This window comes from Scyliorhinus torazame, chromosome 2 (assembly GCF_047496885.1).
Source record: "Scyliorhinus torazame isolate Kashiwa2021f chromosome 2, sScyTor2.1, whole genome shotgun sequence".
NCBI classification, from domain to species: Eukaryota; Metazoa; Chordata; class Chondrichthyes; order Carcharhiniformes; family Scyliorhinidae; genus Scyliorhinus; species Scyliorhinus torazame.
In genome coordinates, this window is record NC_092708.1 from 222710561 (window position 1) to 222732271 (window position 21711).

The 21711-nt window shown below is 46.5% G+C and overlaps 1 protein-coding gene across 1 annotated transcript in view; it reads left to right on the top strand.

The window, feature by feature from the left end:
* prkd1 (protein kinase D1) overlaps positions 1-21711 on the top strand; it is a 575159-nt gene that overhangs the window by 545892 nt on the left and 7556 nt on the right. Inside the window, exons 12-17 of the mRNA XM_072484262.1 lie at positions 9604-9676; positions 13308-13414; positions 14166-14327; positions 16138-16236; positions 16381-16648; positions 19512-19597. Of these exons, the coding sequence (XP_072340363.1) occupies positions 9604-9676; positions 13308-13414; positions 14166-14327; positions 16138-16236; positions 16381-16648; positions 19512-19597 (795 nt within the window). The remainder of the gene's footprint in view (positions 1-9603; positions 9677-13307; positions 13415-14165; positions 14328-16137; positions 16237-16380; positions 16649-19511; positions 19598-21711) is intronic.

The following is a 21711-nucleotide window of genomic DNA, read 5'->3' on the forward strand; positions in this document are numbered from 1 at the left end:
ACGTGGGATTCAGGACAGGGTGATTTCGGGTGTATGGGTTGGAGAAGGCAAGGTTTCGGCGATTTACCACGAGCTGAAGGAAGAGGAGGAGGCCTCGGTGGAGGAGTTAAAGGGCAAGTGGGAGGAGGAGCTTGGGGAGGAGATAGATGAAGGTCTGTGGGCTGATGCCCCGAGTAGGGTTAATTCTTCCTCCTCTTGCACCAGGCTCAGCCTAATACAGTTCAAAGTTACTCACAGAGCGCATATGACAGGGGCGAGGTTGAGTAGGTTCTTTGGGGTGGGGGACAGATGTGGGAGGTGCTCGGGGAGCCCGGCAAATCACATCCATATGTTCTGGTCGTGCCCGGCGCTGCATGGGTTTTGGAGGGGTTTTGCGAGGACTATGTCCAAGGTGGTGAATGCCCGGGTCAAGCCGAGCTGGGGATTGGCATTATTTGGGGTATCGGACGAACCGGGAGTACAGGAGGCAAAAGAGGCCGTTATTCTGGCCTTTGCGTCCCTGGTAGCCCGGCGGAGGATTTTGCTACAATGGAAAGATGCAAAGCCCCCGAGTGTGGAAGCTTGGATCAATGACATGGCAGGGTTCATCAAGCTGGAGAGGATAAAGTTTGCCTTGCGAGGGTCTGTGCAAGGGTTCCTCAGGCGGTGGCAACCGTTCCTAGACTATCTCGTGGAGCGCTAGGAGGAGGTCAGCAGCAGCAGCAGCCCAAGGGCGGCGGGGGTGGGGGTGGGGGGGGGTGGTTCTCTTTGTGTGGCGATTGGGTGAAGGTGTGGGGGGGTTCCCTATTTGTGTTTTTAAATGTTATATGGGGTGTTATTGTATATGGGGGAAATCCAGTGTGTAATTTCTGATTGTTGTGTTCTTGTTTCTTTCTTTTCGTTGGGGGGGTTTTGTTGAAAAATTTGAATAAATATATATTTTTTTATAGTAAAAGGCAAATATATTGAACAAATTTCCAGCTGTAAGCCATTGTCTTAAAGCAGACACGCCAAAGTGCAAGGCCAGAATTTTACCCTCCACCCAGGGACTGGAAGGCAGGAAAGTGAGGAAAATGGACACCATAGCAGCGAAACTGTACATGTCACTTGCCCACCACTAGGGGATATAATTCCCTTGGTACGCTAGACTAATGTCTGCCCACCAGGTAACACCTGGCAGTCTTATGGCGGGAGTGCCTCCCTTTCAGGCCCCCTTTGCCAATCGGAGGCCCCTTCAAAATATTCCCTTGCATTGTTCCCTCACTGCGGCTGAGCCGATGCCAGTTTAATAAGGACATGGGGAGTCCACACCAAGTAAAATAAAGAAACGTGGTTTTATTTACAACACAATATATACACTGCCTGGTAGATCCCTATCGGGTTCCTCTTCTGGTCGATGCCTTACTGACCGACCTTTTATACAAAGGTTAATAGAGATCCTTCCCCCCCTTGCGGGGAGTTCGTACTCCGCAAGGACCATGGGGAAGTTATTCATTCCCACCCTGTAGACCCCATGTAGGCTAATATAACCGGCCCCCACCCGCCCTTGCCAGGGCCTGCCACGCTGGCCCTGGACTACTCCAGTCTGGCTTCTAGGCTACTTGTCTTTGCAGTGGCCCCTGCTCCCAGTGGTACTGCTGGAACAATGGAGCTGCCAGCCATTTGCTTAAAACTAATGGAGAAAACTAATAGCTAGTTTCAAATGGTTTTGGATGTGATTTACCCTCGGCATTGCCACCTCTGTAACAGACATCATCACTCGAAGAAATGAATCACAAAAATAATTTTAATTTGAAAAGGATTTTTTTACATTATAAGCTATATATTTGACAGGCGAGTATGATTTTAACTCACGAGTGATGCTGTCTTCAATGAATTTGTAGATGATTTTAATAGATTAAACATAAACGTCTGCTTCATCTGCATCCATTACATTTTCAGACTATAGCGCAAGTGTACAAAAATGCAACTAAACAGCAACTCTTCAAAATATATTAGCTTTGTTTGCTATTTTAGAGCCAGAGAGAGGGGAGAATGTTTTATTATGCAAAATAAAAGAGAGGACCAACAATGATAACCATTTGTAATTTACTGAGGGAGTGTTATAGCTTGTTACATAAAAAGAAAAAGTTGTCTTACAAGATCATCCACCCTTTTATAATAAAAATGGTTATGAGTGTCATAAGTAAGCTTACATTAAAACTGCAATGAAAATATCTTCGTTCATATATTTGATCATTTTGATTTTAACTTAACCTTTCGAAACGATTTGTATATATTTTAATTTAAGCAATGTCGGTTCAAGTTCAAGAGTGGGATAATATAGCACAGAGCAGCCCATTCAGACCATTCTGTCTGCACCAAGTGTGTCAAAGATCAACGTCATTAGTCCCACTCCCACACTCTTTCCCCGTATCCCTGATTTTAAAAAAATCTTTCCAATATTTATCTAATTCCGTTTGGAAAGCTACTACTGTATTAGTTCCCAGCTTCCGAGCAGGCAGTGTACTCAATTCCTGACACGTTGCACAAAAACGCTTTTCCTCATATTGTCCCTGATTCCTTTGCCTTGAATTTGTTATTCCCTGGAATTGACCCTTCACTCAGCGGAAACAGTTTCTCTTTATTTACTCGTTGTAAATCCTTCATGATTTTAAACATCTCTGTTCCGCAACATTCTTTCTGCTGCAAGGAAAACAGCCCAGACTTTTCCAGCTTATCCCTGTAACTCCTCATCATTGGAAACTGTCCTCATTAAAATGGGGGTGCACAGTATTGGATGCAGAACTTCAGCTAGGGCAGGCCTAGGAGAGCAAACCTAGGATAACCATGGTGATGTACCATCAATGACGACACAAGAGAGTCGGAAGAGTAAACTGTGGCTTTAATCAGTTAAAAGACACCTGCTGGCAGCCAGTCCCAGAATGAGGGCAGGGCTGGAGGTTAGCTACCTTTATACTTGAGCCCGAGGGGCGGAGCCAGCAGGGACAAACCCAGACATGTAACAAACAGTAAGTACCATAAGTAAGAACAGTATGTACAATATAATACAGTGGTTCACCACATTCACCCCCTGTTAAAAAAGAGTCCGGCGGGGGCTAAGTGGACGGGTTGAATTAGAGATCGAGTCTGTCGGGGGCTCTGACCTTCCGCTGTGATCGCCTCAATCCCGGCTGTGCTGAGGACACTGGTGCCGGATGAAGTGTTGAGGCCTGCGTATCCAGGACCGTGTCATCTTCTGGATAAGTAGCAACGGAGGGACACGGTGTAGAGTCGTGAGTAGCAACGGAGGGAGACAGTGTAGAGTCGGGGGTAGTGGTGATGGTCGCTGGATAACCTGCGGGTGCCTAGTCCCGAAGGGAGACTGTGTCCTCCCGCCCGTCATGGGGTGTGCCACGTAGGCATATTGGGGGTTAGCATGGAGGAGAAGGACCCGTTCGACCAGGGGATCCGACTTGTGGCTCCTCGCATGCTTCTGGAGGAGGACGGGCCCTGGAACCGTCAGCCATGAAGGGAGCGAGACCCCTGAGGTGGACTTCCTGGGGAAGACAAACATCCTCTCATGAGGGGTCACATTGGCGGCGGTACACAGGAGCGACCGGATGGAGTGGAGCGCATTGGGAAGGACCTCCTGCTAGCGGGAGACAGGGAGACTTCTAGACTGTAGGGCAAGAAGGACGGCCTTCCAGACCGTCGCGTTCTCCTTCTCCAACTGTCCATTTCCCCGGGGGTTGTAGCTAGTAGTCCTGCTTGAGGCGATGACCTTGCTAAGCAGGAACTGACGCAGCTCATCACTCATGAAGGAGGAACCCCGATCGCTATGGATGTAAGTGGGGAAACCGAACAAGGTGAAGAGGCCGTGCAGGGCCTTGATAACTGTGGCAGAGGTCATGTCAGGGCATGGGATGGCGAAAGGGAAACACGAGTACTCATCAATGATGTTGAGAAACTACACATTATGGTCAGTGGGGGGGAGGGGCCCTTTGCAATCGATGCTGAAGCGCTCAAAGGGGCGGGAGGCCTTTACCAGGTGTGCTCTATCCGGCCGATAGAAGTGCGGTTTACACTCCGCGCAGACCTGGCAGTCCCTGGTCATGGTCCTGACCTCCTCGATGGAGTAAGGCAGGTTGCGGGCCTTGATAAAATGGAAAAAACGGGTGACCCCCGGGTGACAGAGGTCATTGTGGAGGGCCCGAAGTCGGTCAACTTGTGCGCTGGCACATGTACCGTGGGATAGGGCATCTGGGGGCTCATTGAGCTTCCCAGGTCGATACAAGATATCATAATTACAGATGGAGAGTTCGATCCTCCACCTTAGGATCTTGTCATTCTTGATCTTGCCCCGCTGCGTATTGTTAAACATGAAGGCAACCGACCGTTGGTCAGTGAGGAGAGTGAATCGCCTGCCGGCCAGGTAATGCCTCCAATGTCGCACTGCTTCCACAATGGTCTGGGCTTCCTTTTCGACGGAGGAGTGTCGAATTTCGGAGCCCTGGAGGGTACGGGAGAAGAAAGCCACGGGCCTGCCCGCCTGGTTGAGGGTAGCGGCCAGAGCAAAGTCAGATGCATCACTCTCCACTTGGAACGGGATGGACTCGTCTACTGCGTGCATCGTGGCTTTGGCAATATTTGTTTTGATGCAGTTGAAGGCCAGGCGGGCCTCAGCCGTCAGGGGAAAAATGGTGGATTTAATGAGTGGGCGGGCCTTGTCCGCATAATTGGGGACCCACTGGGCATAATAGGAAAAGAGCCCCTGGCATCTCTTCAGGGCCTTGGGGCAGTGGAAGTTCCAGGAGGGGGTGCATGCGATCGGGATCGGGCCCTAGGACTCCGTTTTCCACAACGTAGCCAAGGATGGCGAGGCGGGTTGTGCGGAAAACGCATTTCTCCTTCTTGTACGTTAGGTTAAGGAGCTTGGCGGTGTGGAGGAAATGTTGGAGCTTCGCGTCATGGTCCTCCTGGTCATGGCCGCAGATGGTGACATTATCCAGATACGGGAACGTGGCCCGCAGCCTGTACTGGTCAACCATTCGGTCCATCTCCCGTTGGAAGACCGAGACTCCATTGGTGACGCCGAAGGGAACCCTGAGGAAGTGGTACAGGCGGCCATCTGCCTCGAAGGCTGTGTATTGGCGGTCTTCCGGGCGGATAGGGAGCTGGTGGACTTCAAGTCAATAATGGAGAAGACTCGGTACTGCGCAATCTGATTGACCATGTCAGATATGCGGGGGAGAGGGTACGCATTGAGCTGCGTGTATCGGTTGATGGTCTGACTGTAGTCGATGACCATCCGGTGCTTCTCCCCAGTTTTGACGACCACCACTTGGGCTCTCCAGGGGCTAGTACTGGCCTCTATGATCCCTTCCCACAGGAGATGCTGGACTTGTCCCGAGCACTGTATCGTCTGCTCCTAGTGGCGACGGGCTTACAGTCCAGGGTGAGGTTAGCAAAGAGCGGGGGTGGGGCGACCTTAAGGGTCGAGAGGCTACAGACGGTGAGAGGGGGCAGGGGTCCATCGAACTCCAAGGTAAGACTTTTGAGGTGGCAATGGAAATCTAGACCTAGTAGTAGGGCAGCGCAGAATTGGGGGAGGACATAGAGCTTGAAACTTTTGTACTCAACGCCCCATACTGCAAGGGTTGCGACACAGTACCCACGGACTTCCACGGAATGTGATTCAGGAAGCCAGGGAGATTTTGTGGGTCGTGGGTAAAATTGGGAGGGAGCAGCGCCGTACCGATTCTGGGTGAATGAAACTCTCCGTGCTCCCGGAGTCGAAGAGGCAGGTCGTCTCGTGGCCGTTGAACCGGACGGCCATCATGGATTGAGTGAGGTGATGAGGTCGAGATTCGTCGAGGGTGATGGAGGCGAGCTTCGGAAGGTGGGTGGGCTGATCGAGGGTAGCGGAGGTCAGCGTACGATCTGGTGAGCAGGGGTGATTCCAAGATGGCGGTCCCCACGGGTCGCACGTGGCAGGTGAGGTTGAAGATGGTGGCCCCCATGGGTCGCACATTGTGGGTGGCCTCGAAGATGGCGGCAAAGATGGTGGCCCGCAAGGGTCGCACGTGGCGGGTGGCGTCGAAGATGGCGGCCCCACGGGTCGCACGTGGCGGATGACGTGGAAGATGGGGTCGGTCCCCGCGGGCTACACGCAGCACTGCTGGGTTTAGAAACAGGTCGGGCCTGGCAGACTTTAGAGAAGTGGCCCTTCTTTCCGCACCGGTTGGAGATCGCGCTCCTCGCTGGGCAGCGTTGTCTGGGGTGCTTACCCTGGCCACAGAAGTAACATTTTGGGCCTCCGGAGTTGGCGGGTCGCTGCACGGCAAAGGCTTGCAGCGCCCCTGGGTTGGGTGGTGGCGGCGCCCACGACGTCCACGAGGGTGCCGCGTGGTCGGAGGTGTAGGCATCCATGTTATGGAAGACCACTTCCAACGAGTCCGAGAGCTGTACTGTGTCTTGGAGGTCGAGTGTACCCCCTTCGAGTAGGCGCTGGCGGATGTAATTAGATTTTATGCCTGCGGCATAGGCGTCCCGGATCAGCAATTTGGTGTGCTTGACAGCCGATAACGCCTTACAACTGCAGTTCCGGCCGAGTACCTGCAAGGCGGCAGAAATTCAGCTTGCGATTCTCAGGGGTGCTGTCCCCTCATGGCAAGGAGATGCCTAGCGTAAACCTCATTGACTTCCTTAACATACTGCCCCTTCAACAGCGTTATCGCATCCTCGAACGAAGTAGCGACTCTGATAAGAAGGAAAACTTGGGGGCTCACCCGGGAGTTGAGGACTCGCAGCTTGTGGGTCTCGGCGACGGCGGAGGAATCAATGTAAGATTCGAAGCAGCTTAGCCAGTGTTCAAACGTGGCAGTGGTGTCAGCTGCTTGGGGGTCCAGCTCCAGGCGATCAGGCTTGAGTGATGGATCCATCTTAAAATTTTAGCTGATTAAATTGATGTACCATCAATGAAGACAGACGAGAGTCGGAAGAGTAACTGTGGCTTTAATCAGCTAAAAGACACCTGCTGGCAGCCAGTCCCAGAATGAGGGCAGAGCTGGAGGTTAGCTACCTTTATACTTGAGCAAGAACAGTAAGTACCATAAGTAAGAACACTACATACAATATGATGCAGTGGTTCACCACACATGGCACACTGTTCTTGGCAGAATTGCAGGAAGTGGGCTCCTTCGCTTTTTGCTGGCTCCTACACAATTATTAAAATGTAGAGTGGGGGGGGGCACAATTCCCCAGCAGGGGATGGTTTTCAGTGGTAAAACCCACTGTTAGCTGACAATGCAGCAGATTCAGGTGAACTAATAAACTATAAAAGAGCCTCTTGGAAAACAGGGAGGTACTATATCATGACCACAACTTTCCCACCTGACTCTGTTCCATTAACATGAGACTTATTGAGAGCGCAAAGGCAGCATGGGTGTTTTTCAAATTTAAAAGTCATTAGTAAGTATTTCATCTTACACCAGTTTCACTTTATTCATGTGTGCACCATCATTATTTATTGAGATGAGCTTAGTCAGAGAGATAAATGTATTGGCACACCTGATAGTCACCATGCAGTGATAGTTACAGGGGAGTTAGGTACATTTCTTTATTGTGGAAGAAACAATGTTGGGATGGATCCTCCGATTTGCAGACTAAGTGCTTTTGCCGGCATGGGAACAGTGACGTTTTACACCAGAAAAAACGGCGCAACAGCTGCACGATCCTCCATCTGGTGGGGGGCTAGCAACCGTGCAGCGTAAACCCCCTGGCTTTACCTGCAGATACGGCCGGAGAATTGCCAGGTCCACGGCCGCGCATGCGCACGATGGCGGCCTGCGGCGGCCGTGCCGTGCAACATGGCGCCGGCCTGCCAAATAATGTCCCCCAGTAACTCCCCTTGCCACCCCGGGACCACCCCCACCTGTCCCCCCAGAACCCGCCCAAGCCCCCCGCCACTCTGTCGGACATGGCTGGACGTGCAGGCTCAGCTGGCTCTCCATTCTGTGCATTGTGAAGACATTTGTCTGCGGTCGTTCTCAGGGGGGTGTTCTGTCGGGACTGTGCCAACGAACACACTGAGATTGACCCACGTGTAGAAAGAACTCACACTGCCATTATGGCCCCTCATTAACATTGACTGACAGTCCCCTTCACCAAATATACCCATACCCAGTACACCAGGCTGTTTGCATGTCACTTCTCCATTCCCCGGCCCTACTCCACACTTCCCCAGGCCCCTCCACTGCTCGCTACCCCCCCCCCCCCCCCCCGCAATCCCACAGACAGGCCTGCCGGTCCCGAGCCTCTGTGAAAGCTGTGCACTCCGCTGCCTTGTGTCTCAGAGTTCACAAACTGATGAGCTCAGACACAACAGCAGAAGGCCAACTGTCACACATCTCCTTCATACCAGTGTGAACTGCGTGCCGTCAGATTCTCATGCACTACTGATTTTATCATAAGAGTAGGAGCCAATTTCTACAAGTTTTAATAAGTATTTGCGGCATGTAAATGTATTCCAAGTAGGAACCCACCACAGGGCCTGGTGAGGCCTGATCTGCTACAAACCTGTCACTGAGCTCATCTCTAAATTTGAACCCATCATCGGGAAAGCCAAATTTCACCTACTGCCGAATGAAGTCAACCCGCCCACCACATTTCCTGCTCCCATAAAATCCCAACTTTTTTTATATTGGTTGAGCAAAAACACGCTTTCGTTTGTACTCTGTGCCTCTCTACATAAGCCCAGGATCCCAGTGGTCCCTGTGCTGCACCTTCAAGCTTTGTGTATAAATGCTCCCAGGTCTGTCTGTTCTTGCACCCCATTTATAACTGCACTGTTTAACTTGTGTTTTATTTCCTCTTTCCTCCTACTAAAATCTATCACCCCACACTTTTTTGCATTGAATTTTATTTGCCACCTGTCCACCCATTCCACCACCCTGCCTATGCCCTCTTGAAGTCTATCATTATCCTCCTCATGTTGTTTACTGTACTGCAAGTTTCATTTCATCTGAAAAGTTTCAAATTGTTCCCTGTACCCAAAATCTAAATCAATAATATATGTCAAAAACACAGTGTCCCAGTGATAAACTTGGGGAATATCCTTGATGAGTATAGCTTGCAAAGCATTACAGCCCCTCGTCCCCACTCCCACTCAAGTGCTGTCAAATATTATTCAATGTTGGAGATGAATGTTGGAGAATGTTGCTGCACAGTGCCAGAGTCCCAGGTTCGATTCCCGGCTTGGGTCACTGTCTGTGTGGAGTCTGCACGTCCTCCCTGTATCTAAGTGGGTTTCCTCCGGGTGCTCCGGTTTCCTTCCACAAGTCCCGAAAGATGTGCTGTTAGATAATTTGGACATTGTGTACACAAACAGGCACAGGAGTGTGGCAACTAGGGGCTTTTCTCAGTAACTTCATTGCAGCATTAATGTAAGCCTACTTGTGACAATAAAGATTATTATTATTATGAGAAAAATTTGACAGCAATGTACAAGAGCTTAAGCTTTGGAATTTCAGGTTTAAATGCAGAGTTTATAATTTAGATGTGATTTAGCTGAGGAAGTATTTTTTAGTAATGAAGTTAATGTCAGCTGTCTAGTAAATGTCAAATGTGACTGTCTTCCAACAGGATATCAGTATGGTGTATCAAATATTTCCAGATGAAGTACTGGGATCTGGACAATTTGGAATTGTCTATGGAGGTAATAAAACTTAACATCCAGAAATTGCCATATTTCAGCAGCTTCAGTCATGATTGTATACACGTGTAACTAAATTGTACAATAACTACTCCCTAAAGACACTCCATCAGCTGAAAGTAGCTTTTTTATGTTGATCCATTTCCCAGTTTATCAATAATTCTGTAAACTCTAATTTCTCCATTCATGAAATAAAATCTATTGTGAAGTGTAACCAGTCATACTTTCTACATTTAGTCAACTGCAGGTGGGTGATCTGAGAATGGATTTGTTTTCTTTTTTAAGGTATTTCTCTGCAGAAAGAGATATAAGCCAACTGCTACTATTTTAGGAATGATTTTGTAAGGACTATGAGTTGAGAAAACAAGGATTGTAAAGTGATTCTTTAACCTGGGCAATCATTCACTTTGATGTGCCAATTCGTTTGTAAGTGTGAGTAAGAAATCCTGACTTTCGATTCATTCTTTCAGGGGATGTGGGTCCCACTAGCTGGGCCAGCATTAGTTGCCCATCTTAATAGCCCTTGAACTGAATGGCTGCTGAGCCATTTCACAGTGGTCAGTTAGAGCCAACCACATTGCTGTGGGTTTGGAGTTCAGACAAGGTAAGGATGGCACATTTCCTTCCCTAAAGGACATTAGTGAACCAGATGGATATTACAACAATCGATGATAGTTGTATGGTCAATAGTAAACCCTAGCCTTCAATTCCGAATTTTTATTAATTGAATTTGCCTGGGTGCCTGAATTGCGAGGCTGCCACTACACCACCATCTCTCCTTAGAAAGCCTGGTTTTGATGGGAAAGATTGAGGGTAAAGAGATTGAGATAAAGAAAGAACATTATTTTTAAAACACCCCACAAACTGGATGAATGTACCACCATCAAAGAAAATTCACACCTCTAGAGCAAGATTAACATGGAGGTTCATGATGCCCACTTAGGGCCTGTTACTTGAATAGAGAGAAAATCTCTCTCTTCAAGTAACTGCTTGACCGCTGGGTCATATGATGCAAGAGATAGAGAAGCAATGGTTTTACAGCTGGTCTACAACATGACGGGCAGTTGGTAGTGCAGTGCTGTGCCCAGATTGCAATATTGGCTGAAAATGTACAGCGAGTGTTATCTATATTTAAGCTCAATTTCTTATTTAAATACTATAATTAAGCACTTATCTACAACAAAGCACCAAACAAAATAAATAAACTCTTGTGAGCTCCTTTTGCTGTACTCAATCTGTTATTATCATGCCAAATAATTGATCACTCTTGCAGATTTTACTTTTGCCTGCATTGATATCCAGAGTGGATAATAATTTCAGCTCTCAAAATAGAACTTAAGTGGGTGAAATCACAAAATCAGGCACATTTATATTCTATTTCAAACCATGAATTGCACTTTATTGAAAAGGTACAGGTGTATTTTATATGGACTAGACCAGCTAGTATTCTGACTATTAAAGTTGCAGTGAATGGCTACACAAAAAAAACATGTTACAATTGTCAAGAAGTCATTTACCGAAGGGTATGAAGTAATCAGGCAGTCACCAAGAAATCTACTCTTCCATTCACGATTCAAAGGACAATTACCATCACTGAAGTTGTTTCTTCGAATCCCGGCCCTGGGTCACTGTCCGTGTGGAATTTGCACATTCTCCCCATGTCTGTGAGGTTTTCACCCCCACAAGCCAAAAATGTGCAGGTTAGGTGGATTGGCCACGCTAAATTGCCCCTTAATTGGAAAGGAAAATAATTGGGTACTCTAAATTTATATTTTTAAAAAACAGTAGTTGTTTTGCTGCAGTCAACACACTGTCTTTTTAAATTCCAAGAGTTTCACTATTAACAATGTCTAGTCAGAGAAATGGTCCCTTTGTCTCTTCATTGGTCGAGTCAGTGGTGTGGTGTTGGGTGCTCTGAGGTACGACGAACCAACACGGTTGCGATTGGTACAACGCAGTTTTATTCCAACTAGTTATTTACACATCTGACTTGGTACTCAGCACGTGGTGACAGTGTGAGTGTCTTGTTAATGAGGTCCTGGCCTTGTCCTGTCTCCAAATGGACTGCCCAGGAGGTGTCGTGTTTCTTGTTTTATACTGTGTCTGCTCTTGTCTGTGATTGGCTGTCGTGTTATGTGTGCTAATTGGTCTGTTGGTCTGTCTATCATGATGTGTGTGTTGTGATGTGTGTTTGAATATCATGACATCTCCCCTTTTTTACAAGATTATGTGCCTACGTGGTTATAAATATAAATGTGTCCTGAGTGCAGCTAAAGGTGTGTGTGCGTGATATTTACAGCATGTACATGTGGCGTAACTATATACAAGGGGCGATGTCAGGTGTGACATGCTGACGAGGTTGTACCATAACAAAAGAAGAAGAACGTTGAAATTTGGACCGATCAAACGAGGCCTGGAACGATATATGTGTGCTAATTGGTCTGTTGGTCTGTCTATCATGATGTGTGTGTTGTGATGTGTGTTTGAATATCATGACAAGTGGCACAGATGCATGCACTGATATCCAACCTGCAAAGGAATCCTTTTGCACCACACACATTCAGTTTCATTTTGTGCCAGTACATTTTGTTCTCTTCAACTTTTATTATGGCTGATTCTTTATGCAGCCTCTACTGAGAGGGAGGCAAAAGCCATCACTGTATTTTAGTTAGGTAGTGAAAAAATATAGGCACTGAGCAAATTTCAGCAGTAAAAGGAAGTATTAATCAGCCGATTGAGTTTATAAATACCCTTGCTGAAATAGTGCATGTGGAATTTAGTTGACGACAAGAGTAAAAGCAAAATAGTGCCAATGCTGTAAATACTCACTGTGGTAGGTATCCATCTTCAGAAAGTTATGAGGATTATTTCTGGGATGTTGAGAACAACACAGCCCATGGGGCTTCCTGTGTTAGCACACGTTGAACTTCCTGGTGTCCGCAAGGAAAACATCCCTCGTGGATGCACACCACCGGCTGACAGCTAATGAAGCAGTCTCATACAAAGGATTTCAAAATATCCCACACACTCCTCTGAAATCCCATAGTCTCGACTGGCGACACACTCCACATCCTCGAAACTGATGAATGCACCACGTCTCGATGGCATATCTCCTAGCTGACTGCAAAAGTCACTAACTTTCACCTAGTAACTGTCCCAAGCGGTTTCAACGTTTCTTGGAAAATCTGGGCAATGTTCAACTTCTTGAGGCCCGGCCAGGGATATGTGGCCACTTGCTCCACAAGTGGAATATGATGAACAGCTCAAATTGCAACTGTGACCATCCGAGTCAGACCATTGTCCGTATACTGAACTCCTGCCCAGAGAACCCCATTCCTGGCAGCAGCACAACCATTCACCATGAGTCAGCTGAAGCTGCTGAATGGATTGTTAACATCGACATTGAACTATTACTTGCTTCCCCAGCCATACAAAGAAAAAAAATCTGTCTGCCAGGATTTTGACATCAACAGTGACTGTCCACTTGGCCAAGGATCTTGTTGACTATCAAATAATAACTGAGGGGAGCTGGAGAAGGCACGAAATGCAGTCCAACAATTTAACTATCACAAGGAAAAATCTTCCAGAATTCCAGTCCACATTTAAAGCTTGAATCTTTTTTGCTTGTTTGTAGGCAAACATCGGAAGACGGGGAGAGATGTAGCAATCAAAGTAATTGATAAGCTAAGATTCCCAACAAAGCAAGAAAGTCAGCTTCGGAATGAAGTTGCCATTTTACAGGTAAATGGGGGAGAAACTCTGAACATTGACAACAAACATTTAGGAACCTCAGAATGAGCACTGTGTGTGAGTAGGAGTGGGACTGGGGAAGGGGCATTGTCATAGTGAGTTAACACAGCAACCTTTCAGCTTTGAGACCCAGGATAAAACCCAGTCCAGAAGTTGAAAGCGCTCTGACAATTGGTTGTCAGAATTCAATGTAATCTTAGGCATTCTTGGTCCACTTTTCAATGGCTGCAGAGCAGTTGTAAAAAAGGAGAAGCATTAGTCTATCTCTCTGCAGAGGTTCGGTGCCACCATTGAGACTGATTGGTTTCATTCTCTTGAGCTGAAATCATCCTGAACATAAAAATTTTGTAAATATGTACTTTTAATGATTTACTATTTAATTGGGTCAGCGCACGCAATGCAGGACGAGATCTTCGGCTGTTCACGGTGGTGGGATCTTCCTGCCCGCTGATGGTGCACCCCCACTGCGGGTTTCCCAGGGGCATGGAGTGGATTCAATTTGAAACCCCATTGACAGCCGCGGGAGGACCTGGTCCTGTCGCAGACCGACAGCGGGCCACCTCCCGCCGTGGATAAAGACCCGGCGGGGAGGCCAGAGAATCCCGCCCATAATGTAAATCTTGCCGTAAGATTTCACTTCCCCTCAAAATAGTAAAACAATTTATTTTAAAGGTACTGTTCCGTTTTAAACTATTATCAATGGGAAAGGGCACCTTTTTATAGATGCAATCTCTTCACCTAGAACCTGCATCATCCTGGTGTCGTGAATTTGGAATGCATGTTTGAGACTCTAGAAAGAGTGTTTGTTGTCATGGAAAAGCTCCATGGAGACATGCTGGAAATGATCCTGTCAAGCGAGAAAGGACGGCTGCCAGAACGCATAACAAAGTTTCTTATTACACAGGTACGTGACAGTTAAAAGGGCAAACAGATTAATAATACAATCTTCAAAACTGACATGTAAATAGCATCATTAATAACACTGCTGGTGCACTTTTGCTGTATTCTCTTTAAACCGTTGATAAAACTTGCATCCAGCCTGCAGCTAAAGTGAATCATCCCTGGTATAAAAATATTTCTAAATGACATAGAATTCCTACAGTGAAAAACGAGGCCATTCGGCCATTGAGTCTGCACCGACCATCTGAAAGCACACCCTTCCTAGGCTCGCTCCTTGCCCTATCCCCGTAACCTAACCTATACATCCCTGGACGTTAAGGGGCAATTTAGCATGGCCAATCCACGTAACCTGCACACCTTTGAACTGTGGGAGGAAACCAGAACACCCAGAGGAAACCCACGCACACACGGGGAGAATTTGCAAACTGCACACAGTCATTCAAGGTCGGAATTGAACCCGTGCCCCTTGAGCTGTGAGGCAGCAGTGCTAACCACTGTGCATCCAAACTTAATTTGAAAGCTTGTGCAATTTAAAAAGTCAATATATGGGACATAATTTGCAATGCGTTTTGAACCCAGCTATTTTTGTTTAGTTAGAATTAGGGAGAAGTTCAGTCACTTCTGAATTCATATTCTAGCTCTAGTCTTCACCCACAATTACTTTGCTGAAATCAATTTGAATCTTGGACACCACCTGTGCTCACCCTAGATCTAATCTTCGGAGCTTGATTCAGAGAAGGGAAGAATTTCAGTATTGCTCAAACCACTTTGCAGCACGCTCGGCACATATTCATCAAGTTATTTCTGGTTGTCTCATTTGAGTTTCCTTCCAGCTAGTCATGACATATCCTTCCCATTGCTGTTTTTCACCTTTGGTCTAAGTCGAATCACAGATGTGAAGGCTTATCTTTTCTTTCCATTAATCTAAATTCTTGCCTATTATCGAAAGATGTTGATTCTGTTTGCCATACATCTCAGTTGTAACAACTGAATTAACCCTTAAACTGCTGGCAGTTCCAAAAAATCTTTCTTCTTTGACAAAAATAATTTCCTATGTTTTGAACTTGTTGACTATGAAGGAACGATTAGAGCAATCGAGACAGGGTAAGTGGGGTAAGCAGAGGGAATGTCGGTGCGCTGATTCCAGTGGCATTTAGGCCTTTGAGAGATTCAGTTGGGAAATCACTCGAGGAGATTAAGGGTACAGAATTAGTGTAAGGATAACAAACTGGATTAAAAATTATGTTTTAAATTCAAAATTTACAAAAAGACAGTGTAGGAGTTGGGCCGGTCTTTTCAAAGTGGTTGGCGTTCCTCAGGATTCATTTTGGTTCACTGTGTTTATCGATGGCTTGGATGGGTTTAGAGAGAGTGATGTCAAAATTTAGACATGATACTAAACTAGCACTGCAGGGGATGATTTTTAACTCAATTAATTGAGAACCAGATTTAAACATTGGTTCACTGAAATCCCAAAATATGAAGACTATCCTTATTATATCACATGTCTGTCAGATATGCAATTCATGATTTCTTGCATATGGAAAAATTAGACTCCTTTTTGCACCATACTCCCACAGCAGCCAGTTACTTAGAGATGTAAAAATCAAAGTGCTCTACACTTCATAGAATGTCTCATTACATTAGCTCAGATTTCCATGTTCTCCATAGTTTATCCTTCCTTTAATGTTTACAGAGAAATTCTGAGAGCACATTAAGTCTGATTCTGCCTATTCCCAATCATACATTAAATAAACAAGATATAATGTTCCTTAGATAGTGTTTTTATTCATTGGACTTTTTTTTAAAAACAGATACTTGTTGCTTTGCGACATCTCCATTTTAAGAACATAGTTCACTGTGACTTGAAACCCGAGAATGTGTTGCTGGCGTCGGCGGATCCCTTGCCACAGGTTAGAGTGAATATATTATCTTAGTGGTTGAACAGAGATCCTGTGGTTATCTATCTTTACATTTCTGTCCAATGTATTTTTTTTGTAGATTGTTGCACCTAATCATTTTAATTCTCCTCACACCTGGTGCTTTTCTAAATATAGGTCAAGCTTTGTGACTTTGGATTTGCACGTATAATTGGGGAGAAGTCTTTCAGGCGTTCTGTGGTGGGAACGCCAGCATATTTGGCTCCAGAAGTACTTCGGAACAAAGGTTATAACCGATCGTTAGATATGTGGTCTGTAGGCGTTATCGTCTATGTCAGCCTTAGTGGAACCTTTCCATTTAATGAGGATGAAGACATTCATGATCAAATCCAGAATGCTGCTTTCATGTATCCACCTAATCCCTGGAAGGAGATCTCCCTTGAAGGTAAATATATTAAACAGACTCGTTAAAACAGCAATGGGTTATAAGAAGCAAGATAAAATATTTCAATGGTTCTCATTTTATTTCAAAGTTCAAAGGGAGATCCCACCTCTTTCTCTGAAGGAGAATATTATTGTTGTGGTACTGCTCACCTTTAATTCTGCAGAATAAAAATTAGACCAAAGAAAAATCACCTCTTTAATATCTTTTGTACGTATGAGTGCAACATTCGACCAGGCACACATTCTGAATATTTACTCCTCAGCAACATGGATTGATATAATGTGATGTCTTCACATCTTCATGGAAGTGAAAATTGGAATTACGCTGCTCCATAATCTCCATTCAGTAATACTCTGGTTCATCGACTTTGTGTTCAGAGATTATCCAAAAGCATATATAAATAGTGGCCCAGAATTTAATTCCCACGTGGAGTAGTGGGAACTCGCAGCAATTGTGTTGCGATAGAGTTGAGCCTTCCCACCACGGATTCGGTTTGGAGTGGCCACAGACGGCTGCTGAGTTCCAAGGCAGGTTGTTTAAAAGACCGGCCTCAATTCTCTGGGGCTTTGGCTTTGTTGTTTTGTTAAATATTAGTCCCTCTACCTCTCACTCCTTACATCCCCTCACCGCCCACCCATTCCTGATACCCCATCCATGCCACCTCTTGCCAACCCAAATACCCTCACCATCTCCATGGACCCTTCATACCTTGCATACGAACTTACTGACCACCTATGCCAACTCACCCACCACCCAACTCACCTTTGCTCTTACAACCGCCATACTAACTCACCCCCAGTATCCAGCATAGGGCCACCTCAAGGGCCATGTTGAAATGATATAAAATAAAGTTCTAAATATCAGCTTTTTCTATAGTAACAAAGCATTCCTGCTTATGAAAGTTCATTCAAAACATTCTAATTCATTCAAGTACTTAATCTCCTACAAGACCAAACCTATTTATTTTCAGGCAGTGCAAAGTGGCAGACCAAGTTGAAAAAAGGCAGTAAGGAAAAGGGGGCACATCATTCAGGGAATGCCCTGGGTGCACCAACAGCAGCCCCAAAGTTGTCACTGCCCCTTTTGATCCTCGCTGCTCCCTACAGAACCTGGTCCCACCGTCTCATCCCACAAGAATCGATGCTGTTGAATTCTTTAGCCTTGATATTTACTTTTCATCCATGTTTTCACTTTCCAATGGGAGTCACTAGACAGAATCTGTGCAATTTCTCAACATTGGTCGACTATAGCTGAGAAAAGCTAACACAGTTTAAACCGTTGCTGCAAATACTCAGAGTGTGATTTCATGTTGCTCAATGTGCAGTAGTTTGACCTCTAACATTGTAGGTGCCATCAACCAGAAGTGTTTACAAAATGTATAATTGCATTCACTTGCACAATAATAGCCCAGATCTACTGGTCTCCAGGTGGTCAGAAACTGGTTGTACCCCGGAATATGTATTCAGGGATCCTTTGGAAGTCCCGACGCAAGGACTTCACGGGAATTGCTTGAGAAATTTTAACTTCCGTTAGGCAATTTCCCTGCTTCTCAGACTCGCCGAAAAAGTTTCCGGCTTCGAGTTAGTCAGAGGCTTTGGGTGGTTCTGACTCACTTGGATAGTTCCTCAGGAAATACCACACTAGCCACTGACCTCCACTGCCACGCAACACTCCTCCCCCAACCCCATACCTCTGACTCCCCCCCACACAGCCCCGTCCTGACCCTATGACTCACCTCGGACCCCACGACTCCACCGACTATTTGGCCCAGTACAACCTGTTCACTTTCCATAAGACCATAAGACATAGGAGCGGAAGTAAGGCCATTCGGCCCATCGAGTCCACTCCACCATTCAATCATGGCTGATTTCAACTCCATTTACCCGCTCTCTCTCCATAGCCCTTAATTCCTCGAGAAATCAAGAATTTATCAACTTCCGACTCAACCCCGACCCTCCAACTCACCCCTAACCTTCCGACTCACCCCCAACTCTCTGAGTCACCCCCTGACCATCAGACTCACGCCTGGGCCTCTGACTTCATCCTTATCTGACATGGCATGACCTCACCGGCCTGCCATGCTAGCCACACTGCCACCCCCCACACTGCCACCCACATTACCTCTACCTACCCTGTCACCCTATCCAGCTACCATCCGATCCACAATTTACCTCGCTCTAACACACTGAAAATCTGTTTAAGTATTTCAAAGCCTTCCACTGTGTTAGTGAATGATGATTTACCAAAATACGGCAGCAGGTGCCATAAAAAGCACGGCGAAGCTTGGTGTCCCATACAATCTTGCACTATGGGGAAGGATTTGCAGAAAAGGTATGCACCACGTTTCGAAAGAGGCCCGATTTTGAAGTCTGAACCAGAAATGTGGAGACCTGGCATTGGGTAAGAAAATAGGAGCAAAGTGCCATTCCGCCAATGATTGCCACTCCTTGGAAGATTTGGCCCAAACTTGTGTACCTCAACATTTTTCATTTATGTCAGAGTTACCGTTTAACTTTTTTTGCTTCATAATACCTGTGTGTAACATGAAAACAAACTACTGCAATAAATAACAATCACACTGGTAAATGGACTTGCTTGTGTCTGCCAAAATATTTGTAAATGCTTTTATAATTCACGTCAAATGTGTATTTTATTTGTGATTGTTCATTCAGCTGAATGATGATGATGGATAGCTTTTGAAATCTGTAGCCGCAGGGTCAGGTTCACAGAGCCACCACTTGACCCTCTAGATAAGCTTCATTTTGTTTGCATGTGTTTGCTGTTTTCATTGAATTACTTTATAGTCTAAATTCTATTTCTGCATTAAAAAGTGCACACCAATTGATTTTGTTTTACATTCCAGCTGTTGATGTCATCAATAATCTATTGCAAGTAAAAATGAGGAAACGTTTTAGTGTGGACAAATCTCTCAGTCACCCCTGGTTGCAGGTCAGATTACTTTTTTTTCTACAATTATTTTCTGCACAATCTGTCTTTTCTTAAGAAGGTACTTTTACATTATTAATGAAAGATCTCTCACAGCTCAGTATTCAAATTCATGAGTGGAATCGTTTGTCACTGTTTCCTATTATCATTAAATTGCTCTCAATCCATTTTTTGTTAATCCCTTCAAGCCATTCCTGGGAACAAAGCCTTGCAGACGGAACTGCATGTTGCTTGGTCCCAGTCACTTCTCATTTTATACCTTGAAATTGGCTTGGATGTTATCAACACTCCTTATAGTGGAATAAGAGTGAGTACATAGATTTCCAGATGTGTATATCGAGGGTCAGTCCAATCTTGTATCCTATCAGGGTTATTTATTACTGTTCCGGTTGTCATCCTTGCTATATGAGTATTTGGACTGTAACTAGTTTTTCAATACCATTTACATTAGTCGATTTTAATGCGATTGTTACAAGCTTGTATTTGCTTTCGATAACCTAATAGGTTTAGTGGCATCAGTCACTCACATCCCCGATCTTTGATATTGTGGAGTGGACCCACAGGGGTAACACTTATCTTGGCAGACAATAGACGGAAGAGAATCATCACCTGTTTTCCACTGCACCTGATTATATGTCCTATTGATTTCAATACAGAAGACAATTGATGAAGGGCATAACAGGCTGGGAACCATAGAATCCCCACAGTGCAGAAGGAGGCCATTTAGCCCATCAAATCTGCACCAATCCTCTGAAAGAGCACCCAATCTAGGCCCACTCCTCCGCCCTATCCCCAATTTAAAAAACCTGTGGATTTACTATTTTTCACTGGGCTTACAGTCGAAGTCAAAGTTCGGAGGCGGGATTCTCCGTTGGCCTTCAGCAAAATCGGGAAACCTGATTGGGCAGAGAATAGGTTCCGACGGCAAATTTGCGGCATTCGCAATTATCCATCACCTCGACAACGGCATCAATGCGGTCCAGAACGCACGTAACAGTAGACACCGTTTGCATATCATTAGCGGGCCCGACCCAGTATTCTCTGGGGCCTCCGCATTGCTCTGCTTCCGATGGACCAAGTTTCCGATGGCGCGATTCATTTGTGCTTTTAAAAATCGTGAAGCCGATGTCATGGCTGATGAGGGAGAGAGAGGAGGTAGGACTCAGAGCGGCGCGACTGCGGGCTGGCTGGAGTGGGGTGGGAGGCCCTGCCAGGGCAAGGCAGGAGGGGCAGATGACGAGGGAATGGGCTGGAGTGACTCCCCCACCCCCACAAGACTGGGGCGGTGTCCAGGCACGGACCACCATTGCAGCGGCTTGCGAGGCAGCCACCTTGCTGTGCATCCCACAGACCACCCACCTTGGCCCCTGGTTTTGCAGAGTGACACCGGCCTTATGGGTGCCCCCACACCCCACCCTCCGCCATACAATTCCCCTCCAACATGGCCACTACCCGCCAGCATGGCATCAGACGGCCCACGCAGGGCATCATCCACTGCAGCCCCAATAGGGGCGCCGCGACAACGTCGCCCATATAGCGACCAGGAGCATGAATGAGCGGTGCTTAGGCCTCCTGAAGATGCGGTGCCCACCCTCCTACCGTCTGCCCCCTCGGGTGTTCCTACCTCCACCTGATGTACCGGATCAACTGTGTGGTAAGCACCAGAGAGTAGTCTCTTCACTAAAGTGCCTAACCGAGGTGGGTGTCTCTGGGATGGTCGAGGGTGTTGGAGACAGCTGTGACAGAAAATCAGTGTGATCCTCAGCCTCATGCTCCGGGGTGTCATATCATACAATCATAGAATTTACAGGGCCATCTGTGGCACTGGCTGAGGGCCGGGGCACTGGATGAACCCACCCCATCTCCAGCAGGTCCTGCAAGCCACAAGACAAGATGCATGATTAGACCACAGGCCGGGGGAAAGTGGGGGGCGGTCCCATTCCAGTTCTCTCCCACTCCCGGCAGTTATGTGCGGCCTTCTCCTGGGGGAGGGGCAGGAACAACAAATGACAGTGTTAGACTGTCCAATGCATGCAACCCAAGGGGTGGGTATTTGGTGGCCTCAGTGGCCAGGGCACCCGGCCATGGCAGCTGGCATGGGTACCGGCACGTGGTGC